At 37.1% G+C, this 25,641-nt stretch overlaps 1 protein-coding gene across 9 annotated transcripts in view; it reads right to left on the bottom strand.

The window, feature by feature from the left end:
* CHN1 (chimerin 1) overlaps positions 1–25,641 on the bottom strand; it is a 200,242-nt gene that overhangs the window by 103,783 nt on the left and 70,818 nt on the right. For 6 of the 9 annotated variants that reach the window (XM_055572171.1, XM_055572174.1, XM_055572170.1 and 3 more), the window contains one exon: positions 23,311–23,424. The exons of the other annotated variants lie outside the window; for them this stretch is intronic. In XM_055572171.1, coding sequence (XP_055428146.1) covers positions 23,311–23,424 — 114 coding nt within the window. The remainder of the gene's footprint in view (positions 1–23,310; positions 23,425–25,641) is intronic. 9 annotated transcript variants of the gene reach the window in all.

Raw genomic sequence — 25,641 nt, 5'->3', positions numbered from 1 at the left:
AAAAAAGAGTGAGAATTGTTCAGTGGCTGCAGTTTCGCCATGCAGGATGACAAAGTTCTAGAGATGCACTCTCCAACAATGTGAACAGAGTAAGCAATAGTTTAATCTATACCTAAAAATTATTGAGAGTAAAGAGATATATGTGTATATGTATATATGTAGTTCAGAAAAATGAGGGTATTGATTAGGAGTACCAAAGGGATACTCCACTGAGGCAATAACTGCTCGTCCCCAGCAAATTCAAATACATCTCTTCACATAAAGCAAGTTGTTATCCTTAACCTATACAATGTCCATGATGCTCTTTGAAAAGTTATCCTTATCCATGGCAGAGGAGGTTTCTGAAATCTGAAAGAATTTATTACATTTATTTTTATTATATATATATACAAAGTTTCCATTTTCCCTCAGCTCAACTAATAGGAATTACTTATCTTTACTGACAGAGGAGAATTGAAGGATGATTAATATTTTCAGTCAGTAGAAGACAGATATAAACGTGACTGAAATCTAGACACTGAAACATTTCTAATGCAAGGAAAAAATGAAAGGCTTACTAATTATTTAAGGACAGCACCTATACTGAACTCTTAAGGCCAGATCTATCAATATTTACATGGTATTTATGAAGTCCTTGACTTTATTTTTCTGGGCACCAAAACCACTACAGATGGTGACTGCAGCCATGAAATTAAAAGACGCTTACTCCTTGGAAGGAAAGTTATGACCAACCTAGATAGCATATTCAAAAGCAGAGACATTACTTTGCCAACAAAGGTTCGTCTAGTCAAGGCTATGGTTTTTCCTGTGGTCATGTATGGATGTGAGAGCTGGACTGTGAAGAAGGCTGAGCGCCGAAGAATTGATGCTTTTGAACTTTGGTGTTGGAGAAGACTCTTGAGAGTCCCTTGGACAACAAGGAGATCCAACCAGTCCATTCTGAAGGAGATCAGCCCTGGGATTTCTTTGGAAGGAATGATGCTAAAGCTGAAACTCCAGTACTTTGGCTACCTCATGCGAAGAGTTGACTCATTGGAAAAGACTCTGATGCTGGGAGGGATTGGGGGCAGGAGGAGAAGGGGACGACAGAGGATGAGATGGCTGGATGGCATCACTGACTCGATGGACGTGAGTCTGAGTGAACTCCGGGAGTTGGTGATGGACAGGGAGGCCTGGCGTGCTGCGATTCATGGGGTCGCAAAGAGTCGGACACGACTGAGCAACTGATCTGATCTGATCTATTTCCAGCTTCAATATGTTTTACTCACATAAGCTGAAAAAGGATGTCACAAAGGTTAAGCCTAGAATTAAAAAAACAAACAAACCTTCTTTATATATGAGACCTATATATATTTATTATAGCCTCAAAAGAGTATAAAGAGCCAGTTTATATTCCTGAGAATAGGACACTGCTATATAACTCATTAACTTCTCTATGTATTGACTATAACAAAGGTTAAGTTTGTTAAAACAGAAAACCAGAAACTAGCCCAGATAACCACAATGGTGTGCTCACTCACCCAGAGCCAGACATCCTGGAGTGTGAAGTCAAGTGGGTCTTAGGAAGCATTCCTACGACCAAAGTTAGTGGAGGTGATGGAATTCCAGCTGAGGTATTTCAAATCCTAAGAGATGATATTGTTAAAGTACTACACGCAATATGCCAGCAAATTTGAAAAACTCAGCAGTGGTCACAGGAATGGAAAAGGTCAGTTTTCATTCTGATCCCAAGAAAAGCAATGCCAAGGAATGTTCAAATTACTGCACAATTGTGCTCACTACACATGGTAGCAAGGTATTGTTCAAAATCCTTCAAACTAGGCTTCAATAGTCCGTGAACCAAGAACTTCCAGATGAACAAGCTGGATTTAAAAATGGCAGAGGAACCAGAGATCAAATTGCTAACATCTGCTGGATCATAGAAAAAGCAACAGCATTTAAAAAAATAATAATAATAATTGTTTCACTGACTACGATAAAGCTTACAACTGTGTGGATCACAACAAACTGTGGAAAAATCTTAAAGAGACAGGAGTAGCAGACCACCATACATGTCTCCTGAGAAACCTGTATGCAGGACAAGAAAGATCAGTTAAAACCGGACATGGAGCAACAGACTAGTTTCAGATTGGGAAAGGAGCAGTCAAGGCCTTGTCACCCTACTTATTTAACATCATGCAAATGCTGGGCTCACAAACTGGAATCGAGACTCACAAACTGGAATCAAGACTCACAAACTGGAATCAAGATTGGCGGGAGAAATATCAACAACCTCAGATATGCAGATGATACCATTCTAATGGCAGAAAGTGAAGAGGAACTAAATACCCTCTTGATGATGGTGCAAGAGGAGTGAAAAGGTTGGCTTAAAACTCAACATTCAAAAAACTAACTTTCAATATTCATTGGAAGTACCGATGCTGAAGCACCAATACTATGGCCATCTGATGCAAAGAGCCAACTCACTGGAAAAGACCCTGATGCTGGGAAAGATTGAGGGCCAGAAGGAGAATGGGGCACCAGAGGATGAGATAGTTGGATGGCATCACTGACTCAATGGACATGAGTTTGAGCAAACTCTGGGAGATGGTGAAGGACAGGGAAGCCTGGAGTGCTGGAGTCCATGGGGTCCCAAAGAGTCAGACATGACTGAGCGACTGAACAACAAGGTTAAGTCTGTAACAGAGAAAACCACAAACCTCTTTCATTACATCTTAATCTGTGATCTCTTCCCTCTTTCCAATCTTAAGTACACACTTGATTTCCTTCTGTTTTTAAGATCTAATGTCACCTACCTGTCACCTTTTCCTAATCTTTAGTTCTTTAAACACTAAGAACAATTAAGTCAGTTTTCTGGAAAGTATTTGGTGATATCTGGCAGGGCAGTTTAATTAGGTAGATGCATGAATATAATACATATCTGTTTCCAACATCAGTGTACTTAATTCTGCTTATCAATAAATCTTCAAAATTCATATTTTAGGGACAAATGCCAGACTCAACTAGTTAAATTTTAATGTATATCACTAACCTTATATATAAAATGCACCTATCATATAATGGCATAAATTATACTTTTATCTACACTATAAATGTCATATCAACATTCATATCATATATGCTTTAGTGAAACAGCTTATAAATATGAAAAAATGGGGAAGGAGGAGAGAAGCAAAGAAAGAGAAGAGTTGCTTTCCCCATTTTCTATTGATACATTCTGGCAAATCTAAAATTGCTGTATTCTCAATCTGTTCTGGCAAAATGTGACTAGAAAAAAAGTTGACTAATTATTTGGAACCTCATGCTTTTTCTTATTTAAAATGGATATTCCACTTTGTGAAATCCACTGAAATTTAGAGAATGGAAAGATGATTTTTCCCCAAATAAGTAAAATCTGAATCACTCTGTATACTACCTTTTTATTATTTTATACATTATAATCTAAGAGAAAGTACATTCATTCTTTTATATTTTGACATGGCAGAAGTCTATCCTTGCAGCATCAATGACAAAAGATCAATATTTGCCTTAGGATCATGACAAAACTATCTTCAAAGAAATCTGTGTGTGTGTGGAGGGAGAGGTGGGTGCATGTGTGTGTGTGTGCGTGTCCATGTATGAGCTATAAATACAAATATACATAAACGTATTTTTTAGGCATTTCTAAGATAGACTTTACCTATTGTCAAGATAATTTAAAAAAATTAAAACACTCCAAAGTTCAGCTGTATAGAATAAAAAGCATCCTTTCTCTTCCTAGTTCATAACAGTTTCACCAACCTACCAGGTGGTGATCTGAGCTATTGATACAAATATATGCACTTCTATTTTGGAAACAAAGAAACACATAACGATTAAAACAACACAAAAATAATTACCACGGAATTTGGAAAGCTTGCTAAACAAGGTAGCTCTGACAATCCTAGAGAGACAAGGCTCCCCTGAACTGATTAGAGTCTGTTCTCTTCCCGGCCTATCAACAAAAAGGTACATGGTGAAAAAGGAAAAGGAAAGAAGAACCAGCTTTTAGTATTTCCCACAATGAATGACCTGCCTCTAGATAAGACAAAGTCTAACTGTAACCCATCATTTACTTTTGCGTTAGAGTTCCTCCACAAAAAAACCTCTGATTTTCTGGTGCAAACATGGCTCCCTAAACTGAAGAGCACATTTCTCAGTCTGCTCTGCTTTGCTGTTGGAATAGCCAATGGGATCTAAGTGAACGTGACAGGGGTCTTCGCCCTTTCTGTCTACTAGCTGAAATGTGGACACAGTCTGGCACTCCAGCAGCCACCTGAGATAAACTGTAAGCCACACACAGGAAAATGCTAAGACGGGACCAGTCTGGATCTGCCACCATGGAGAGGGCTATTGGCCTTGAAATACTTCCAGATTTCTCGAATGTGGGAGAAAAATAAACACCTATTTTGTACTAGAAACTGATGCTTACTTAGTTACTTTTAGTCAAACCTAATCCCAATTCATGCTCAAAATTCTCCAAGCCAGGCTTCAGCAATATGTGAACCGTGAACTTCCAGATGTTCAAGCTCGTTTTAGAAAAGGCAGAGGAACCAGAGATCAAATTGCCAACATCCGCTGGATCATCGAAAAAGCAAGAGAGTTCCAGAAAAACATCTATCTGTGCTTTACTGACTATGCCAAAGTCTTTGACTGTGTGGATCACAAGAAACTGTGGAAAATTCTGAAAGACATGGGAATACCAGACCACCTGACCTGCCTCTTAAGAAACCTGTATGCAGGTCAGGAAGCAACAGTTAGAACTGGACATGGAACAACAGACTAGTTCCAAATAGAAAAGGAGTACGTCAAGGCTGTATATTGTCACCCTGCTTATTTAACTTCTATGCAGAGCAGATCATGAGAAATGCTGGGCTGGAAGAAACACAAGCTGGAATCACGATTGCTGGGAGAAACATCAATAACCTCAGATATGCAGATGACACCACCCTTATGGCAGAAAGTGAAGAAAAACTAAAGAGCCTCTTGATGAAAGTGCGAGTGAAGAAGTTGGCTTAAAGCTCAACATTCAGAAAACTAAGATCATGGCATCCAGTCCCATCACTTCATGGCAATTAGATGGGGAAACAGTGACAGACTTTATATTTTTTGGGCTCCAAAATCACTGTGGATGGTGATTGTAGCCTTGAAATCAAAAGACACTTACTCCTTGGAAGGAAAGTTATGACCAACCTAGAGAGCATATTCAAAAGCAGAGACATTACTTTGCCAACAAAGGTCCATCTAGTCAAGGCTATGGTTTTTCCAGTGGTCATGTATGGATGTGAGAGTTGGACTGTGAAGAAAGCTGAGCGCCGAAGAATTGATGCTTTTGAACTGTGGTGTTGGAGAAGACTCTTGAGAGTCCCTTGGACTGCAAGGAGATCCAACCAGTCCATCCTAAAGGAGATGAGTCCTGGGTGTTCATTGGAAAGACTGATGTTGAAGCTGAAACTCCACTATTTTGGCCACCTGATGCGAAGAGGTGACTCATTGGAAAAGACCCTGATGTTGGGAAAGACAAAAGGCAGAAGAAGGGGACAACAGAGTATGAGATGGTTAGATGGCATCACCGACTTGAGTTTGGGTAAACTCCAGGAGTTGGTGATGGACAGGGAGGCCTGGTGTGCTGTGGTTCATGGGGTCGGAAAGAGTCAGACATGACTGAGCGACAACTGAACTGAACCCCAATTCTTATTCCTTACCACAAAAGATAGTCCACTTCTGTTTCTTTTACTTGGGGATTTTCCTTTATGAGGTCATGTCTTTCTGAGTATAACATAAAATTTTTTTAAAGTAATAGTATGAATGACTTTCTGTCACCATGTGCCACCAGCTACCCTAAGAATTCTATGACAGTAACAAAATAAGAGCTAAAATATGTGCAAACAGAAAGGCTCTAAATTATCTTCCATTATCTAGCTACTACCACCCTCAATGATGTTTTCAATTGTCTGTTATAACAATACAGTGAAAATCAAGAGCAGAATTTAAGTTTGATGGCGATTGGATTTGCTTGGAAAGTTCCTGGAAAAATCCAGAGCTTTAAACGTCTTCTTTACCAGTAGGACAGGCTCCATTGCCTCCAAGGCTCCCACACCCACATTGCCACTTTCTTCATTTCCTTTTAAATGTACATTTAAGAGAGTAGAATCTTTTTTAATATTAAAAAAAAAAGAGCAGAAAAAGTTTTAGAAAGTAAAAAGGTAAGGGCCCTCAGAAGAGAACACATTAGAGCAAATACAAATCAGAAAGAGTCACCATATGTGTTAGTTACTCAGTTATGTTTGATTCTCTGCAACCTCACAGACTATAGCCCACCATGCTCCTCTGTCCATGAAATTCTCCAGGCAAGAATACTGGAGTGGGTGGACATTCCCTTCTGCAAGGGATCTTCCTGACCCAGGGACTGAACCCAGGTCTCCTGCACTGCAGACAGATTCTTCACCGTCTGAGCCACCAGGGAAGCCCCATCATGCATGGTATAGATTTCTAAAATTCACTGATAAAAAAAATAAGAATTATATGTGAACAATAGAAGCAAAATGAAGTTGTAAAACCACTCTGTAAATATATTCTTTTCCTTGTGGCTATGACCCAGTGTATACATCTACTCTAGAATGCACGAGGAAGTCAAAGATTTGCCCACTGCAGCAGTAGGAACAACAGATAGTGCCTACATCAGGGATTGGCACACCATACCTCACCAGCCAAATCCAGGCCACTATCTGGTTTCGTAAGGCAAAGGAGCTAAAAATGGATTCTGTATTTTTCAATGGTTATATTTTAAATAGCTGTGTAAGTACCTACATAACATAATATTCTCAATTGGCCTGCAAAATCTCTAATATTTGCTACTGAATTTTTAACAGAAAAAGTTTGGCAACACCTGATCTACATGACTAACCATGTCTTTTAAACTAAGGTTTAAAGAAAGGAAAAATAAACATAACTTCAATTTGGAAAAGTCTGGCAAAGTCCACAGTATAGTTGACAGCATTATGATGTTAAAAATGACCTTTAACAATTGGGAAAGAAAGGATTACTTCGAATTTGAATGTGAACCACTGGTTCTCAATTAGCAAATAAATCTACTTGGAAATAAATTTTATGATATGAGGTACTAATAAGCACTATTTGTAGTCAAAAAGTTAGGGAAATACAGAAAGCTGAACAAATTATTATCTTTTATGTGTGCTCTTCTTGTTTTACTGTAAGATTCTCAGAATTTTAAAAAAAAATCTCTGGAATAAGATGCCATATGCACCAAATCCAAAATTCATTTTACCTTACTTCTATGACACCAAATATCTGGAAGAAAGAACCCCAAATAATACTTTCTTTGGTATAACTGGGGAAATACTTACCTCATATGACATCAAAATAAGTTACTGGGGTTTAAAAGGTTAAATGTATACAATACATCATAAACTAGAAGAGAACTAATTTAACTAATCAAATCTCTTGTGGAGGTGGTGCTTTCCAGGCTGAAGAAGAATGGAAGAAAAAGACTCACTGAAAATGCAACCACATAAAATTAAAATAGTTTATGTCAAAACCAACAAAAGAGAAGACATGCCCAGTAAACATGATAGATGGCTGCATATATAACATGTAAAAAATTTACAGGGCAATGAACGTGAAAGTCAAAGTACTAGTTGCGCAGCCAAGTCAGACTCTTTGTGAACCATGGACTGTAGACTGCCGGGCTCCTCTGTCCATGAAATTCTCCAGGCAAGAATACTGAAGTGGGTTGCCATTCCCTTCTCCAGGGCGTCTTCCTGACTAGGGATCAAACCCAGGTATCCGGCATTGCAGGCAGATTCTTTACTGTCTGAGCCACCAAGGAAGCCTGGGCAATGAACACGAACCAGTCACTAAGAGAAAAATTCAACAAGTTAACTTTCTTGTGTGTTCACTATTGCCCTCCTTTTGTTGTTTTCCTACTGAAACCAAAAAGAAATTCAAACTTGGTTCCAATCACAATTCAGCTTAAAACCTGGCTATGGTTCCCTAAGAGAAAAATCCTCACCATGGCCCACAGGAGGCAGATGGTACACCTCACCCCTTCACTCTCCAGCTCTCTCTCTGCCCGCAGCTGCACCCTCTTTAGCTTCTTTCAGCTTAGCAGGAGGCTGCCTCAGCGTTAGAGGCCTTGCTCGTGCTGGTCTTGGGCCGCTCTCTCCCTCACCCTCTCACTCTCAGATGTTCTTCAGTTCCCAAATCAGACTTGACTTCTTCAGAGTAGCTTTCCTCACTGTGATTCCTCGAATTTAGATCAGATTCTCCTTTGCACGGTGACAGCACCTGTGCTTTCCATGCACAGCATTCGCCTCTCAGCTTTTAATTCTATGTTTGCAGGACAATTTCATTAAAGTCTAAAACTCTCACTGACAGACTCCTTAAGGTGAGGGTTATTTCTTGACTATCCTGTTGATCCTTGTATCCCCAGCACCCAGAGAATATCATTACAATTTTTTTTTAGAAACAAAACAATAACTAAATACTTTTTTAAAAAAATGCCAAAAACCTTATGTATTTGGGGGGCACTTTTCCTACTTTTCTGTATTTTACATATTTTTTCTAGTGCACGTTTAATAAACAGAAGTGTACAATGGACCTAAAGTTAAATAAATACAAAAAGTGACAACAGCTTAAAAAAAAAAACCTGAAAGATGAAACCAGACCTTATGAAGAATTCAAGTAACAAAGTTCTTACATATTTATTGACGTGGAAGATGTTCAAGATACAAAGAAAATGTATATGAAACCATTTCTATTCAACCCAGGAAAGTACTAGAATTTCATACAATTTTAAAAGTGAATATCTGTGACCAGTGAGATTAGAGGTGATTTTTTGTTTGTTTGTTTTTGCTTTTCTTTCTACTTTTTTTTTTTACTGTTTGTTTTCCCCCAAATATTGTTCTCTGTATTTTTTTCAAATTAGGAAAAAGCTAATCTCTCTAAACAGCTATGCACTCTTGTGGATTTACAAGACAGTTCAATTTGGAACCCATTTTTAGGAATACATCTATATTTTTTCAAGTAAGGGATGCCTTATCTTAAGCTACCCGTTCCCTACCAAGCCATATCAAAACTACTTTCTATGGTTTGTTTTATTATAGCATACTTGACCAGAGGGGCCTCTATAAGAATTATTATGCCAATATTTTTTAAAGCTTATGGCACTGACAACATAGTATTACATTTTAAAGTAAACTATGTTATCCTCTTTATCAATTTTAATTTTTTGACATCACAGGACCACTAAATTCTATTGTTGTCATGTGTTTTATCATATATTCTTCCATCCAGAAAATTTCCCCCAAAAGTGATTCATAAGCTTAACTAAGAGAAGCAGAAAAACATTTTTGAAAACTTATTCTGCAGAACACTATTTTTCACTTATTCCAAATAGCATAACAAGGAGGTTTGCAGGAAATGAAGTGAAACCATGGTAACTGACTAAACCTATCATGAGCTATCAGATCAAGAGAACACACAGTACATTACACGTCAACGCCCACCAGCCACATAATCCTTCTCTGGTTCCTTTTGATCCTTCTTCCTAAATATGAAAAAGCTTCCAACCAATTTTCATATTTGAAAAATGTGAAAGCCCCTGTAGCAGTATCTACTATAATCTATGACTTTACCTAGGAACTCTTTGGGTGGGTTCACTTTAAAAAAAAAAAAAAAAAAAAAAAATAAAAGTCAACTTAATGATCTGAGATTCAATTAGAAATTTTTTTTCAATAGTTAGCGAAATTGTATTTTTTTACTTCAATGCATTTTACCATTTTCTAATACAGTAGCAATAGTTTCTTCATACTGAATCACGGAGTTGTAAAGATTACCATTCTCTTAGGAATTCCTTCCTTAATAGATCTTTGTTGTTTGTTGTCTAGGCACTCAGTTGTGTCCAACTCTTTGCGACCCAATGGAGTGTAGTCCGCCAAGCTCCTTTGTCCATGGGATTTCCCCAGGCAAGAACATTGAGTGGGTTGCCATTTCCTTCTCCAGGGGATTTTCCTGACCTAGGGATTAAGCCCACAATGGCACCCCATTCCAGTACTCTTGCCTGGAAAATCCCATGGACGGAGGAGACTGGTAGGCTGCAGTCCATGGGGTCGCTAAGAGTCAGACACAACCGAGCGACTTCACTTTCACTTTTCACTTTCGTGCACTGGAGAAGGAAATGGCAACCCACTCCAGTGTTCTTGCCTGGAGAATCCCAGGGACGGGGGAGCCTGGTGGGCTGCCGTCTATGGGGTCGCATAGAGTTGGACACGACTGAAGTGACTTAGCAGCAGCGGCAGCTCCTGCATTGGTAGGCAGATTCTCTACCATTGAGCCACCAGAGGAGTTAATAGAATCTTAGTGAAAAGTTAAAGTTGCTCAGTTGTGTCCAACTCTTTGCGATCCCATGGACTGTCTAGTCCCTGGAATTGTCCAGGCCAGAATACTGGAGTGGGTAGCCTTTCCCTTCTCCAGGGGATCTTCCCAACCCAGGATCAAACCCAGGTATCCCACATTGCAGGTGGATTCTTTACCAGCTGAGCTATAAGGGAAGCCCAAGAATACTGGAGTGGGTAGCCTACCCCTTCTCCAGTGGATCTTCCTGACCCAGGAATCAAACCAGGGTCTCCTGCATTGCAGGCAGATTCTTTACCAGCTGAGCTATGAGGGAAGCCCAAAGTCAAAGTCACTCTGTCATGTCCAACTCTTTGCGACTCCACAGACTATATGAATTCTCCAGGCCAGGATACTGGAGTGGATACCCTTTCCCTTCTCCAGGGGATCTTCCCAACCCAGGGATCGAACCCAGGTCTCCCACACTGCAGGCTGATTCTTTACCAGGTGAGTCAAGAATCTTACCAGCATTCTAAACTGAAAGACACAATGAATTAAATTACAAACGGAAATGCGTTTGTAATAGGTGCATTATGAGAGGAGCCCATCTTCTCACCTTGTTGCCCATTCTATTACCAATCATCAACCCCTATGATAAGAACTAAAGCTAAACCCATAGACTTTAGCTCAAAATGTTCTTAAACGGTTATCAACTATTAGCTAAGACTAAATAAACAAGGTATTGATAACTTTTTAAAAGGCATTGTCTATTAGTTACATAACTATACAGTCAAGCAGACAATAGGACAAAGATCTGGAAAGACTAGAGAGGATCTCTGCTTCTATAATTAGCCTCTACCTAATAACTAATACTTAAAATACAATATATATACATGACATAAAAATGCACATATACTTTATACCTGACCAACTTCTAGAAGGATCGACAAGTGATTGTGAATAGCATTGTCTCTATAGACTAGAACTAGAAGTATGTGGAGGGAAAGTAAGGTACAATATAATTATATACCATTCTCTCGTTTGAAAAAAAATTTTTCTTTACCAGTCATATATTGTTTTCATAATCAAAAGAGATGTTATAAGTGACATGAATTCAAGAATACTATTATTCTTAAGATTATTATTGCTGTTTTTCTCTGAAAAAGATTCCAAACTCACTACAAAATTATTCTTATAAGCACATATGATTATGAAATGATTTTATAATGGAAGTTTACCTTATATAACTAAACTTGATACATACTTAATTTGACTTTTCTCTTTTTTAGGGGAGAGGGATGGGAAGTGAACTCTTGAGAATTAGTTGGAATAAATTTCATCCTTGAAGGCTTTAAACAAAGGTTTATCCACTTTATAAAAATGGTACTGTATTGTAACTTAAAAATCTTTATTAAAAACTCATTGACTTAAAAAGCTAAGGGTTTACTCTTGTGCCACACCTTTTCAATTTATATAAGTGCTGCATGTTTTATTATTTTGGATGTTGTTTTTCTTAAGTTATGTTTTCTATTTCTTAGCTTTTGTTCTTGAGGAAGTTAAGCCTCAGTTTTCTTATCTGTAAAATGCAGAAATACAGCATCTAACCAATGGACTTATTTGTAAATAAAACTGAGTTTTCCAGCTTGTATCTCAGAGTTAGAGGTCAGAGTTACAAGACATCAAACCTGTTGGCCCTTTCAGGGGCCAGGAGGTCTGATGTAGCTCAAGTCCTTGGGCTGCGCACATCTGCTGAGTCAGCCCCCTGCATTTACTCTTAGGGTATCATGTAACAGCACAATTTTCAGTGGGTGCCACAACATGAAACAGTACTAGAAAATACTGAATGATAATTCATAAAAGGTATTTACCATACTCCCTTATACAGTCAATATTCAGTAAACATTAACTATTATATGTAAAAAACCAGTAGGCCCATTAATAAAATATTTGGGTATGCAAATCATTCACAGGAAAGGAGGCACATTATTAACACATTATGGAGGTGTTTCTGGTTACCAAGAAACAGCTCTTAAATTTAAAAGAATCTGGTATGTTTCCTACTGCCTCTTAAAGTAGATATACAAGTTATATTCTAGTTTCTCTTTCAGAGTAGACAGCCAGAGAGTCAGAATTCTCCCTCTTGTATCAGTTATTGTTCATTAGCCACAAAATGTAGAAACTCAATTCCACCCTAAAAGAACTACTCAGTGGAATATGCCTTATGCTGTGCCTTAAAAATACAAAAACCAAAAACATCTTGAAATCTGCTTTTTTGACTTCTCTATCTTCTGCTTTAAACCCATTGCTATGGATGCATACTTTTGAGAGGAAACTGTAAGTTTTGAATAGACAGAACATCAATGAATAAAAAACATACTGTGAATAAAATCTGAAAAATTAAGTACCATTCAGAAGTAAAGTGCAAATCAAAATCATGAGATAGCACTTCATACTCACTAGGTTGTCACACCCACTGTTTAAATCAGAGACATAATAACAGTTATTAGCAAAGAGTGGGGACTAGAACCCTCACACATTGCTTGTGGGGTTATAAAATGGTAAAACCACTTTGGAAAGAAAAATTTGGCAGTTCATATGATCCAGCAATTTCACTCCTAGGTATATACCCAAGAGAAATAGAAACATATGCCCACACAAAGCCTTGTACACAGCATTATTCATAGTAACTGCATTATTCGGAATGCCAAAAAATGGAAACAACTCAAATGTCCATCAATTGCTTAATGGATAAGCAAAATATGATATTTATCCAAACAGTGGACCAGTATTCAAATATTATTTATTAATAAAAAGATATAATGTAGTGATACGTGCAGCAGCATGGATGAACCCTGGAAATATGCTAAGAGAAAGAAGTCATCACTAAATAACACATATTGTACACAATTCCACTTTTATGAAACATCCAGGATGTATAAATCTACAGAGACAAAAAAGTAGGCTAATGGTTCCCTGGGGCTGGGTGGGTTGGGGAGAAATGGGAAGTGACTGCAAATGGGTCATGGAGTTTCTTTTTAGAGTGATTAATGCTCTAAGATTGATTATGTTGCATAACTTTGTGAATGCACTAAAAATCACTGAATTGCACACCTTAAGTGGGTGAACTGGTAAGTTATTTGTAACTAAAAGAAGAGAAAAGTTTAAGACTAAGATACAGTACATGTAAAAGGCAAGCTTTGGGATATAGTTAAAAAGTAAGAAAAAGGTTGAATTTTTGTAATACATAGAAACAGTGCTTAGCTGCCATAAGTAGATGTTTCAGAACACTCTTAGGATAGGAAGTAAATCTTTTTTGGTCCAGGGAAAAAAATCAGAAAACAGGAAGAAAAAAATTGGTGAGGCAATTAGCTCTTAAATTTTTTTCCCTCTATCAATTCAACACTTCAACAAGGAATCTTTTAAGTTCATTAATCAAGGAGGAGAGTGGAAAAAAAGAAAAAAAAATGAGGAAGCTGTCTATCTGACTTACTAAACAGAAGAAATCTGATACATTATTTTTTCCTTCTTTTCTCCCCTTACTCCCAACATTTAATTCTAACTTATTAACTGAAAATGAGAAATAACTCAAAAGCTCAAACAGCCTATCCATTTTTAAGTTTTTTCTTTCTGTAAATGAACCACATTGAAAGCCATTAATCAGAAAATTACATTCTATTAGGCCACCAACACACTGATACTAAAAGCTGACAAGGATACCACCAAAAGAGAAAATTACAGGCCAATATCACTGATGGCCCTCTATAGGCAAAAATCCTCAACAAAATACTAACAAACCAATTCCAACAATATAGTGAAAGGATCATACACCATGATCAAGTTGGATTTATCCCAGGGATGCAAGGATTCTTCAGTATCCACAAATCGATTGATGTGATAGACCATATCAACAAAATGAAGAATAAAAACCATATGATCATCTCAATAGATGAGAAAAAGCTTTTGATAAAATTCAACATTCATTTGTCATTTTTAAAAAACTCTTTAGAAAGTGGGCACAGAGGGAACACATCTCAACAGGACAGATAGGACAAACCCACTCAAAAGACCATGCATGGCAAACCCGCATATATGACAAAGCCAAAGCTAACATCATACTCAATGGTGAAAAGTGGAAAGCATTTCCTCTAAGATCAGGAACAACACGAGGAGGCCTACTCATGCCATTTTCATTCAACACAGTTTTAGAAGTCCTAGCCATAGCAATCCGGAGAAGGCAATAGCAACCCACTCCAGTGGGTTGCCTGGAAAATCCCACGGACAGAGGAGCCAGGTAGGCTGCAGTCCATGAGGTTGCTAAGAATCGTAACAACTGAGCAGCTTCACTTTCACTTTTCACTTTCATGCATTGGAGAAGGAAATGGCAATCCACTCCAGTGTTCTTGCCTGGAGAATCCCAGGGATGGGGGAGCCTGGTGGGCTGCCGTCTATGGGGTCGCACAGAGTTGGACACGACTGAAGTGACTTAGCAGCAGCAGCAGCCACAGCAATCAGAGAAGAAAAAGAAAGAAGAGGAATCCAAATTGGAAAGGAAGAAATAAAACTGTTCCCTTTTACAGATGACACAATGCTATACATAGAAAATCCTAAATATGCTACCAGAAAACTACTAGAGCTCATCAATGAATGTGGTAAAGTTGCTAGACACAAAAGTGGAAATCTTGCATGTATACACTAATGACAAAATATCAGAAAAAGAAATTAGGGAAACAATGTCATTTACCATTGTATCAAAAGAATAAAATACCAAGGAATAAACCTACCTAAGGAAGCCAAGTCCTATACTCTGAAAACTATAAAATGCAATGAAAGAAACTAAAGACGACACAAACAGATAAAAAGGTATACTGTGTTCTTGGACTAGAAGAATCAACATTGTTAAAATGACCATACTATGCAAGAATCTACAGATTCAATGCAATTCCCATCAAATTACCAATGGCATTTTTCACAGAACCAGAACAGAAAATTTTAAAATTTGTACAGAAACACAAAAAAGGTCCTGAATATCCAAAACAATCTTGAGAAAGAAAGGTCCTGAATATCCAAAACAATCTTGAGAAAGAATAGACCTGGAGGAATCATGCCTGCTCCCTGAATTTATACAACAAAGCTATAGCAATCGACACAGAATGGTACTGGGATAAAAACAGACATGTGTAATGGAACAGGATAAATCTGCAGTCAGTCAGAGTAAGACTAATATCACATATGTGGAATCTAAAAAAATGATACAAATGAAATTACTTACAAAACAGACTCACCAACATAGAAAAAACAAACTTATGATTACCAATAGTGGGGCTGCGGGTAGAGATAAATTAGGAGTTTAGGATTAACATATACACACTCCTACATAGAAAACAGATAAACGACAAAGACCTACCATACAGAACAGGGAACTATACACCTTGTAATATCTTATATTGAAAAAGAATCTAAATATATGTTTTTTTTTATTGTTTTAAGTAACTAAGTCTTAGGCAACTCTTTTGTGACCCCATGGACTATACCTGGTCTCCTCTGTCCATAGGATTTCTCAGCCAAGAATACTGGAGTGGGTTGCCATTTCCTTGTCCAGGGGATCTTCCCAACCTAGGGATTGAACCTGTGTCTCCTGCATTGCAGGTGGATTCTTTACCAATGAGCTACCAGGGCTGTTATATATATAATGCTATATATTAATATATATATACTCATATGTGTATATACATATATATATATATATATATATATATAAATAATGTAATAAATGTTAGTTGCTCAGTCATGTCTGACTCTTTGCAACCCCATGGACAGTAGCCTGCCAGGCTCCTCTGTCCATGGAATTCTCCAGTCAAGAATACTGGAGTGGGTGGCCATTTCCTTCCCTAGGGGATCTTCCCAACCACGGATCAAACCATGTCTCCTGCATTGCAGGCAGATTTATAAACACTGCAGGCAGATACATAAACATATGTGTATATATATGTGTGTGTGCTAAGTTGCTTCAATTGTGTCCAACCCTGTGAGACCCTATGAACTGCAGCCTTCCAGGATCCTCTGTCCATGATATTCTCCAGGCAAGAACACTGGAGTGGGCTGCCGTGCCCTCCTCTAGGGGATCTTCCTGACCCAGGGACCACACGCATGTCTCTTAACATCTACCTGCGCTGGCAGGCAGGTTCTTTACCACTAGTGGCACCTGGGAAGCCCAAGTATATATATACATATGAATATATACATATAAAAAACTCACTGTGCTATATACCTGAAACTAACACAACACTGTATATGAACTAAATGTCAATTTAAAAAAAGGTTTTAAAAAATCCCTCAAAAAAAAGTTACTCAGTGATCATGGAGTCCACAGTAAGAGGAACTAAGTGAATCACATGTTTATGAGATTATTTCTCAGAGTGTTTCACAGAGAGATTCCACAAAAAAGAGGGTATCATGATCAAGTGAGTTTGGGAAATGCAGTATAGTTCTATTAACACTCACAGGCTCTGACCAATACTGCATCAAACAACCCAACTGCTTATGTTTAGTGGCAGGGAAACGCACGCTGTTCCTTTAGAAGCATCTCCATACCAGAGACAGCCCTGCCAATGCTGGCCAAGACTACCCTCTCCCATACTTCCTGGACTCCAAAACACACTTCTGTGACTTTCCTGTTTCCCTCAACGCTGACCAATTCTTCTAATCAGTGATTTAAATATGATGATACATTTCACTACAGTCAAATCTTCAATGATTTAGAAGGTACTATCTTCCATTTTGACCCAAGGTTCCAGCTAGTGTCTTTGATTTTTCTCAAAATGAAAATAATCCTACTGATTTATTTGTCCGATTGTAAAAAATGATACATAAGACATTGTTAAAAATATCAGGCAAATCAGAAAGGTACAGAGAAGTATTAATAAAAATCACCTTTAAGTTCATTATTCAAGACATAACACTATGAATAGCGGCAATCATTCTTTTAGACAGCTGTCTACTTACCTATACATCCTTAACAGACACACACACACATTAAGTAGTACGATACTATACACACTATCCTGATAGTGAATTTTAATTTTTAGGATAACATAGGGTATACTTCAGAACTTATCAAATGAATATTTTTAAAAGAAAATATAATAAATATGCCCAAACATTTTACTTCCTTAGTTTTTTAATTCTCATTGCTTTCCAGTATCTAAAATTTTTACAAATAATTCTTATTTTGATGGTCAGTATAAAATCAACAGGAAGCACCAAGGACTGTGGGTATAAAACAGTCTCTGGAGCATTTCCAAAATCTGTTCTGGAACATCTAGACACAGGGTTCGGGGATCATCAGGACTCCTGCACATGTGTCATCCTGCTCACTACCCAATACAGAGAAACTAAAATAAATCTGACTCAACAGGAATGTCTCTAGAGTTGCCAAATTTGGAGTTAACATTTCTCCTCATAAGGAACCCTTTAAAGTCTATAAAGTAACTAGAAACTCTTTTAAAGATCAGTTTTCCATTGCCCAAGGAAAACCATTTACTAAATTAATTATCAAGTAATTCTGGTAAAACTTAATTTCCACCACCCTATCCATTTATTTATTCTTATTGCTCCCACAATGATTTTTAACATTACTAATATTACAAATAACCATTACTCTCTTCTATTAAAAGTCTTCAGTGACTCCTATTTCCTACAAATAAAATTCAAATTCTTAAGCATGAAATACCAGCCTTTCCTGGCAATCCTATTGCTAACTTCCTGCACCCCCGAGTCCCAGAAGCATGCCATACACCAAATGTTCCACACTGTTCTAAATATTCCTTCCTTGACTTTTTCTTCTTCCCAAAATACTTTTTTTTTTTAAATTAATCACATCCTATCCTTCTACCTGGCAAACTTACATTTTACCGTTAAGAGGCAGCTTAAATGTCTTCCTTTCTGACCCATTTGGATAATATCTGATAGAATTAAAAAACTCAATAAAAGATCCTAAATCATATATAACATTATTTCTTACTGATGTTTGCAACCAGCACAGAAGAATCTTTATAACATTATTTCATTTTGCTATGGTTTCTACTCTGGGAAGAAAATGCCTATTTTCATAGCTATAAAATACTTTGGGATGATGTGCTGCTATTTTTGATGATGCAGGTTTTTATATAATCTTTAAAATATTAAATTATTTTAAAGTCAGTTTGGAAAATACTTTAAATCAAGTTGAAAATATTATAGCAAAAGAATTTTATCAAAATAGAATTTATATAACTTTGGTACCTGGCCTTGCCTAAAACTTTCTGTGGAACTCATACTAGATTTTCTTACTATTTACCAAAGCTAAAACAGAATACGCTACTTTAATAAGAAGTTGGTCAGGACTAAAACATTTGAAGGATTATATCATGGACTGATCCTCACTATCTAATAAGGAAATGACTTTAACGAATACCTACTATGCTACACCCTGGAGAAGGACATGGCAACCCACTCCAGTGTTCCTGCCTGGAGAATCCCCTGGAGGGAGGAATCTGGGGCTCCAGTCCATGGGGTCGCAAGGATCCGACACCACTTAGCTACTAAACCACCACCACTATGCTGCACTGTGTAACTTGTACCCATTTCAACCTTCTTCCTTCTTTTAAAACAGGAAAAGAAAACCAGACTTTGATGTGGTAAGAACCAGATTCTTATTAGAAACAGTGATGAGAATGAGAAAATAGCAAATATTTAAAAGGCCATTTCACATGATCATTTACACTAGCTCGCCACTAGTCTTTTTACTTTCTTATTTCACATTTCCAAGAATTCAAGGTACAGTACTTATGTAATTTTAACAGTTACTTATAGAGAACAACTGTTTTGATAGGTTATGGTTCAAGAATATATAGGGAAAGGTGGGGAAAAAAAAAGAAAAATATTTCATCAAAGATTAAAATCTTTAAAAAAAAAAAAAAGCAAATGAAAATTCTGGAACTAAGTAACACAGTACATGAAAACAGGAACTCAATGAATGGATTTACATATGACCAAAAAGAGCAGAAGAGAGTAGAATAAAGGTCTAGTGGACTGGAAGACAGGTCAACAGAAAATGTCCAAACTGAAGTTCAGAGAGATGAAAGTCAGGAAATTAGAAGTCCAGAGGGGGGAAAAAAACTTAGAAAAGTCAGAAAATAATTTATAATGAATAGCTCTAAAGTTATAGTAACATGACATTTAATAATTTTATATTTCTTATAAGTGTTCTTTGTATATATTTAACATCTCATAAAAAGGATAATACAAAGCAAGGACAGTCCTATCTTTTTCACTTGCTATTCCATATATATCACAATACTGAACTCACTAAGTTTTCCTTCTAGTGAGAAAAGTTATAGAATGACTCATAAATTTTTTTTAAGTCATTCTAAAACTATGAAAATCATATAAAGAAAAATGTCTTCAACAAAACTTCTTAAATTATTTTAGGTTAGTTGCAGCTGATATATACCATGATACCTCATTAAACTATAACTAATACAAATGCTGTCAAAATCAACCCAAAAAGTTCCAAAGTGACAGGAATCACTTCATGTTTCATGAGGTGTAACCTAGTGTGTGGGAGAACATCTTTTTTTTATAGGGTATAAAGAGCATCTTATCTTCAGCTGCAGTCTCCAACCATGTGGATGCATGTCCAATGCTTCACTGGATAAAAAGACTCTGACTGAGCAACAATCATTTTTCCTTAACCAAGCGGTCCACAACAGCAAAGGCAGAAAAGCAGGACAAGGCCTGGCTGGAGATTCAGGCTGAAACAGGAGTGCAGGAGAAGATGGCAAGGAAGGGGAAAGTGAGATGCCAACCGCAGACAACCTTTCATGTCATGCAATGAGAATCTCTTTCCTGGCTGCAATAAGCTGATACTGAGACACCGCACATACCACACATACTTCCTGGACTAGTAACTCACATTGTACACAAAGATCATCAGTAAAGCTTAGGCTTCCCAGGTATGGGGAAGATGCCAACGTAAGAGGGAGGTGTGGCCTTTGAAACCTTGTGTCCCAGTCAACACTACAACTTTGCTGATCACTGCATCAGATTTTACAACTGATCACTCATTAGAGGGAATAAGGCTGGATATAGAGAAATTTCTCATGGAACTAACCCATGGTGGCATGATTGAAAAGGAGGGGGAAATGTGAGAAATACTTAAGGAAATAAATGATTGTTGGGTATGACTGTGTGAAATGAGCAAGACGAAAAAGTTCTTTTAATCATTAGATAATACAGGTACAAGTACTTTAGGCTTTTCAGAGTCTATGAAAAGATACAAAATATATTAAAAAAAGATATGGTTCCAAAACATAAAAGTAAAACTATAAAACTAAAGTTAATTCCAAAAGCAATTTATATTTCAAAACACAACCAACAGCAAAAAAATAAACATTTGATATGGATATAGTATTTGATAATAGTATAAGATGGAAGCCTCTAAATGAGTAAGGCCAAGCTTACAGACGTCTTAAAACAGAACTAAGAGAAAAGAAAATGGTGTCTTGCTTTTGGTCTTATGAAATGGCTAAATAACAGTGGCACCAGCTATTAAAGGGAATACAAGCATATTTGGTAGGAAAACTGATGAGCTTGGTTTTGGACATACTGAGGTTGAGGTGCCTACGGAACAACTTGAGTTCAACAACTTATTCCTAATTTTAGGGCCTGTTTAATACAGGAAATACATGATGAACAATGACAACAACATAATGAACACTGATGGCTATAAATTCAAACTGCCCCCTACTTCAGTGGATCACACATTCTGTTAAAACAAACTGATGCTAGTTGGGAGAATCATTAGCTGAAATGTGGAGTATCAGATAAGATTAACAGATAAATCAATACAACTATTTCACATTCTGTTTATCTTCCGTGCCATACATCTAGTTCAAAACTAAGAGAATATTTCAGCATTTAAATTGCTCACAAAGCATATTCAAAAATTGCCCACCTCCACTACAACCCCTTTTACTATCTCTTTGCCATGTAAAAACTTTATGATGATTGTTCCATAACAAAAGGAAAGCTGCATGTTACCCAAGGCCTATACATCAGACTCATGTTGATCTATTCCTCAATCCAATTCTAGGATTTCTGGGCCAGAGTGGACAGTGAGTGATTATGAAGTCTCGAGTAGCAGTAGCGAGGGTGAGAGGGCAGGAATGAGGAGGAGCTGGGAAGACTGGGGTGCTGCTTGTCTCTAAACTAAATTCTTCACCCCAGGGCATATGATAGAGTCATTCAGTAAAATCAGCATTATGACCATATTATGAGAGGCAACGTGGTATAATGGAAAGTATCTGAACTTTGCAGTGGGGCAAAACTGAATTCCAATTCTAGCTCTCGAACTTGCTACGGGATCTCAGAAGAAGGTGGGGAGATGGCAACAAATGGAAAAGGAAGAGTGTACAGATTTCTTTCTTTCCTCTCACCCCACCTCCTTCTTCCTTCGTTTGGCCCATGAGCCTGTAGTTAAAGGCTTATCTGCCCTAGGCACTCAGACGACTATCTATTCGGATATGTGATGTCACAGAATCCTAGAATTATAAAATGGTAAAGAGTAGAAAGAAGAAGAAGATGGCTTCAAGAATACAGGTGATTTGCCCCAAATCAATCTTTTAGTTTATTTAGTGGCAACAGGAATAGGCATTTGGATTCCCAGCCCAGATGTTTTTCCCCTCTATGTCACAACTTAAACCTGGAAAATATATAATTAATTAATTGAAAAGGGACTTACATTTTATAATTTTCCATAAAGAGCAAATTTTCATGAATTCCTATTAACAACCTCTGTTCTCCAAGTATGCCATTGATTCCAAATTCAGCATGAAGAAATACTGTATTATATCATTCTTTTGCCAGAAAGATTAATAATAAATCTGGTGGCTGGGAGTAAGAGCAGTCCCTGCTCACTTACCAAGCATAAGTGACTGGAGAAGGAGTTAAACATGGTCATACCAGAGTCCTAAGCTACATTATCATCTTTCTATCATCTCTCTGTGGTTACCAAGAGAAATGCTATTTCTTTGACTTCTTTCTTAAATGAAGTTTCTACTTTTAAATCTTTTCCAAGCAATGTATAAGTGAATGCACACATGAACAAACGAAGGAGTGAACAAAGACAATTGATAATTATTCTAAGCCTCTGGAGAGGCAACAATGTGGAGCGGTAAGAGCATAGACTCTGAAACCCAACTGCCTAGGTTCAAATCCCAGCTACATGAATTTTTAAGTGTATGACCCTGGCCAAGCTCCTCAACCTCTAGATCCTCTGTTTCCTTATTTATAAAGTGGAGACAGTAATTGTACACACATCCTAGACCTGTTAGGAAGATTAAATGAGGTTAGAGGCCTAGCAGGAGGTAGGCCCAACAGGTAAGCATGCTACTGCATTATTGTTCTGTTATTACTACAGGGTTAATGGGTATATTTGTTTCTGGCCACTGTGCTGTAAGCGAAGAACGGACAAAACGCCAGGCAAAGTTCAATAGGCAGGAAAGAGCCAGGAGTTCCCAAAGAAAGCTGCCTGAACCAAAAGCCAATTTAAGAGAAATGACATTGGCTTTAATTTTAGAAGTTACAAAGATCTTTTCTCTTTAGTTCCTTTTCTTATTAAAAAAAATAGATGGGCGCTGACACAGCAGGACAGATGGGAGGGAACGGGTAAGATGAAATATAAGGAAGCAGCTACAATAAAAATGCCTTAAAAGTTCTTAATTACTGAGTGCTACCATTCATGAGGAATTTTTAAGAGTCTCAAAGCTATTAAAATGGTAATTAGGTCCCAAGAAAATAAGAACCAATTCAATTACATGCTGGATGCTTTCAAAATTTAAAGCCCTCTATTAAAGAGGGTTTTGAACGAGGCACAGTTATAATTACAGGTCCACGACCAACCTTAAAGCCAAAGTGTAGGTTCCTGGCTGACGCTGGCTCTCCCGAATGAGGTAGCTCCCCTCAGCTACACTCAAGAGCTGGTCTGCAGCTTCTCGGGAGATCATGCCGTGAAACCTAAGAAACAAAGTCAATTCAGAAACTGCAAGCTTTCCACCTTTTTTGATAAAACAAAACCTCCCACCTTCTCCTGTAGTTTTCTGGACAAAGTACTGCCATATAATCGGAGGGGAGCAGTTGGGTTTAACTGTGTTTGTGTTTTCCAGGGCCTGGCCCTGGGCCGGCTTCTCTGTAGCGACAAGAACAGCACCGAAGTAGCTCTCCAATCCATTTAACAATCACGGAGTCAAAATTCACTTCCATCTCCGGGAAGATCAACCACCTCTCTCAAGAGGACAATTCCCTTCTTATGTAGCTGCCTGACCATATGGACATGCTAAAAAAATACACAGAAACGTGTCCCACTTCCTTTCTTCACACCAGTGGCATTGCTTCAAAATTTTGGCTCAGAGTCTATGGTTGGCAATTTTCCAGGACCCTGGGTTGCCCTTAATTGGCATGATTGCCCAATAATGTGCATAATCTGCATCAGTGCATACTCAAGCCAAGAGCCAACAACTTTAACACTTGCTTTCACTCCCTGCTAAAACACTATTTTTGATTAACAGAGAAAAAATGAGGAGTAAGAATAAACATAAATAACACATTCCTTATATAAAACATGGTAGGTTCACCTATAACATTCTGACATAAAACACTGGAAAATTTAGAAACATCAATGTAACTAACCATTAGTATTAAAAATACAAAATCACCTTGTATTCGTATGGTGATGCACAATTTACAAAGAACCTACACATATATTATATACTTTTATTAACTCAAAGAAAATCGAATTGAGCAAACGCTCGAGACTGCAGCTTTTAAAGGTACAAAAACCCCCAACAGTCCCTTGAATTTGGAATGATACATTGAAAAGGCCCTGAAATGGTACAATAATAATTTAAGAACTTTATGAGAGTTCAAGTTGGTCTTTCTCAATTTAAGTCTTAAAGTAGCTCGTGTAACTATGCTCAATTAGAACATGTTTTAGACAACATGACAATTAGAATAACAATGTTTAATGATGGCTCCTGGAATTTCTTATCTCCATAAATTTCCTCAATCATTCAGAACCAGATCCACTCTGATTCTGTTGGAACAAGAAGATGGTAGCCTGTCCCTGGTAATAACACATATATTAGATTATCAGATTGATATTTTAAGTTTACATGACATCAATTAATTGAGAGAATTTCATATCTCCTTGCTTTTAAAAGCGCAATTAATTTAAAAGGAAATCTCATTCAAGGAAACTAATTTTGGGACAAACCTTGATGATGCTATTTAAAGACTCTTAAAACTATTCGTACCAGTTGACCCAATATTTCCATCCCAGTAAAACCTTTATGCACTAAGATATTTCTTATAGTATTACCTTTAATACTATAGTTTAAATTCAGCCTTACAAGCCAAAAGCATAGAAATGACTATAGTATAACGTAAAGACCACCACTGGCTCCCCACAACTCATAAGCGCCCAGCTTTTACTTACAAGAGTCCTGAAAATGTAAACAGAGCTTTAAATAAAAATACTTGTTTTAGACATTATTGTTTATCTGAAAGATAAATGAATTTGGGGAATGATAGGATTATAGGTGATTTTTGTTCTCTTCCCCAAAGGGCTATATTTCTATTTTTTTTAATATTTAGAAGAATCAAGGACTTTAAAAATCATTACATTTTTTCATAAAATAGAAAAATGCTCATTATTAATATTAAATCAGGCTACAAAAATTCTATGTATAATAACTCAATTTGGAAAAACCATTAAGAAAACAGATCTTCAGAAGATAATACTTCAACTTTTTAACATTAGTTATATCTAGGCAGAAAATGACTTATAGAAAATTGGAAAATAAAAGTATAAATGTAGAATAAACCACCCATATCTTTACATATATGTGTGTATATGTATCTATATGTTTAATATATGTATACATACAAATATATACATTCCCTCATACACATCTAGTATTATTTATTTACTCTACATGGCTTGCATCTATATGTTAGCATTGTGTGCACATTTTTCCTCAGTTATTTTTCACAATACTTATCTTTATGTTCTATATTTTCACCAACTGTAATTACATTTATAGTCAGAAAAATGATTAAACTCAATCAAACTTTAACACTTCTCTCCTCCTGGTTTTATTTTTTACTAAAAGTATCCATTTACCTGTTTCTCTTACATATTCCAATCTATAAAATGTTTTCTGATAATCCATACTT

The sequence above is a fragment of the Bubalus kerabau genome, chromosome 3 (assembly GCF_029407905.1).
Source record: "Bubalus kerabau isolate K-KA32 ecotype Philippines breed swamp buffalo chromosome 3, PCC_UOA_SB_1v2, whole genome shotgun sequence".
Lineage (NCBI taxonomy): Eukaryota > Metazoa > Chordata > Mammalia > Artiodactyla > Bovidae > Bubalus > Bubalus kerabau.
The sequence above is the reverse complement of the archived record's forward strand: the minus strand, read 5'-3'. Positions and strand labels throughout refer to the sequence as shown.